Genomic DNA, 2717 nt, shown 5'->3' on the forward strand with positions numbered 1-2717 from the left:
TTTACGTCTCTTTTCTTAGAAGTTGATCCTTTAGGAACCCATTTATACTTCCCCTTAAGTTCACCCTCTTTAACTTTGCAATATAAGTTAATGTGTCCACTAAAATTGCAATACGTACATTTAGGGACGGTTGACTTAGGTGGAGTATTCTTCGGAGGTACAAGAATATCAATTTTCCTTTTAGAAGGATTATTAATATTATAACCCAAACCTTAACGATTAAATGATTCCTTAGAATTAAATACCATCTTTTCTAAAATGGTACTACTTTTTGTGAATTGCTTCAAAGTGGATTCAAGATCTTCCTTTTCTTTTAACAGGATATTAATCTTATTATTCAGAAAATTAGCTTGATCCAATATTTGATACAAGAGCGTATTGTTCCCGACTTTAAGTTTTTGACTTTCCAAACTCAATGTTTTTCCTTCCGTACTAAGTCCTTCACGAAGTTCAAATTCAGAATTAAACATCCGTCTCAGATTATCATGATGTTCTCTTAGCACAATTAGCTCACATTGATAGTCAAAAACTTTTTCTTTTAAGTCTTCATGACGTTCTTCCTTGATATCTCCCGTTAGAGATCGTTTGAGGTCATTTATCCGATCGCTATGTGTTAAGTTTTCTCAAAGCAAAGTTTCATTTTGAGCTTTCAACTTTAATAACTCATCATTGAGTTCACAATTGCAATGTTCTAAATGAGTCTAAAGATTTTCAAACTCTTCAGCTCGTAAAAGTAGATTGACATTTTCGACTTGTAAAGTTTGAATATAGTCATCCCTTTCATTCATATCGGATTTTAACCGATCGCTTTGAGTAAGAATTACAGTAACATTTTCCATGTCTTTGACATGTACTTCGGTTAAACTAGTGACTTCTTTTTGAAGTTCGAGACACAAATCTTGAAGATTATCATTCTCGGATTTGGTCTTGACATAACTTCGATTTAATTCATCATAACCAATTTTCAAATGGTTAACTAAATTCCGAAGCTCAGAAATATCCATACCAAAGTGATCAACTCTAGACAAACTAACGTTATTGCTAGAGATTGACAATGGTTTAGAAGTTACCTCTTGAATAGAAGTAGAAGCTTCCGTAGGAGCTTTCTCGTCATCGAGAGCCATTAAGCAAAGATTAACAATTTTTTCGCTTTATTCGGGAGTATCCTCATCTTCGCTTAAGTCCCAACCACTTTCAGCGACAAGGACACGACCCTTAGATAACTTAGGACATTCCCGTTTAAAGTGCCCCGGTTTTTTGCACTCGAAACACACATTTTGCGTTTCTTCGAGAATTTCCTCTTTTGGCTTAGGAGGTGCATAATTACTCGAATAATTCAAGTTATTATTATTGTAAGCATTATTAGCTTGAGGTTGCAATCCTTTGCCTTTAGCATAGCTCATAGTCGGAAAGTTATTCTTATAGTTCGGTCTAGCTTTCGAGTTAAATACCCGTTGTTGGTTTCCGGTATTTAGAAAACCTTTATCGTACCTTTGAGCTTTGCTTTGTAACACACGACGGAGTTGTCTCGTTAGTAGAGCAATTTCTTGTTCATCGAGATTTTCCAACTCTTCATTTAATTCGTTGTCATTTTCATCTTCATCGATAAGTATTGCTTTTAAAGCCATACTTTTTCTTTTCTTTTCCACTTTAGGGAGAGGTTTGTCGGGAGCATTGTCTTCCTCGTATGCACGAAGGTTTCCGAACAAACAACCGAAGGAGTATGCATTTAAATTATGCATTTCTTTAATAGTGGTAACTTTAACTTTCCAACTCGGAGGTAAAGCTTTTAAAACCCTTCGGTTTTTCTCGTTAGTAGAGTAAGCCTTTCCGAGTTATGCAAGTTCATCAATAATACGAGTAAATTTCATTTCCATATCGATGATGGTTTCACCCTCGAGAAGTTTAAAATTCTCGTACTCTTGAATTAAAGTATCCATTCGGGAATCTTTAATATCCAAGGTACCCTCGTAGGTGATAACCAATTTGTTCCACATTTCTTGTGCGGACTTGCAGTTATTAACACATTTGTATTCTTTTTCTGCAAGTGCACTAGTTAGAACCATTTCCGATTTCGCAGCAATGTTCATAACTTGTTCTTCGTCAAGTGTGTATTCACTTAATTTCTTCTCGATGAGAATATCATCAACGAGTTTAGTAGGAACTCCAACACCGTCTTCGATAGCCATCCAAACTTTGATTGCTTGGGATTTAGCATAAATTCTAAATCATGTTTTCCAAGTGGCAAAGTTGGTGTCGTCAAATAGGGAGGTCTCGAAATAGAGAGACCTTCACCATAACCAATGGTACTCAGATACGCCATCAAATATCTACTTTTTATTGCGTAAATCAGCTCAAATTAAGGCCAATAAACACGGTCAAAAGCACTGCTTTGATACCAACTGTTAGGCCCGAAATAGGGGTTAACAAGCTAAGGGGGGGTTGAATAGCTTATAACCTTTTAAAATTTAGAGCTTGGAATTTTTGAAATTTTCTTTATCATTTAAAAAAGCGTTACTTGAAAATAAGTAAATCGAGTGCGGAAAGTAAAGCGGTAAGAAATAGAGTACGACGCAAGGATTTTATCCTGGTTCGCGGTGGCTAACTCAGCAAAATTGGAGTCCACTCACCCCTAGTCCAGTCCCTGAACTCCTCCCCGGATTCGAGATTTTCTCTACTCCAAAGTTACTCCTTTATAGTAGGCGGAGAAGCCTTTA

The 2717-nt window shown here is 36.2% G+C and overlaps 1 protein-coding gene across 1 annotated transcript; it reads right to left on the bottom strand.

The window, feature by feature from the left end:
• Window positions 1-1835: 1835 nt before the first annotated feature.
• On the bottom strand, window positions 1836-2189 carry LOC141715059 (uncharacterized). Its single transcript, XM_074518545.1, has one exon. It carries the CDS (start codon window positions 2187-2189, stop codon window positions 1836-1838), a length of 354 nt encoding a protein of 117 aa, XP_074374646.1.
• Window positions 2190-2717: the final 528 nt, after the last annotated feature.

The sequence above is a fragment of the Apium graveolens genome, chromosome 3, assembly GCF_009905375.1.
Source record: "Apium graveolens cultivar Ventura chromosome 3, ASM990537v1, whole genome shotgun sequence".
Lineage (NCBI taxonomy): Eukaryota > Viridiplantae > Streptophyta > Magnoliopsida > Apiales > Apiaceae > Apium > Apium graveolens.

Excerpts from the sequence above, each read along its gene's own strand:
- LOC141715059 (XM_074518545.1), bottom strand. The coding sequence starts at position 2,189 with ATGGCTATCGAAGACGGTGTTGGAGTTCCTACTAAACTCGTTGATGAT.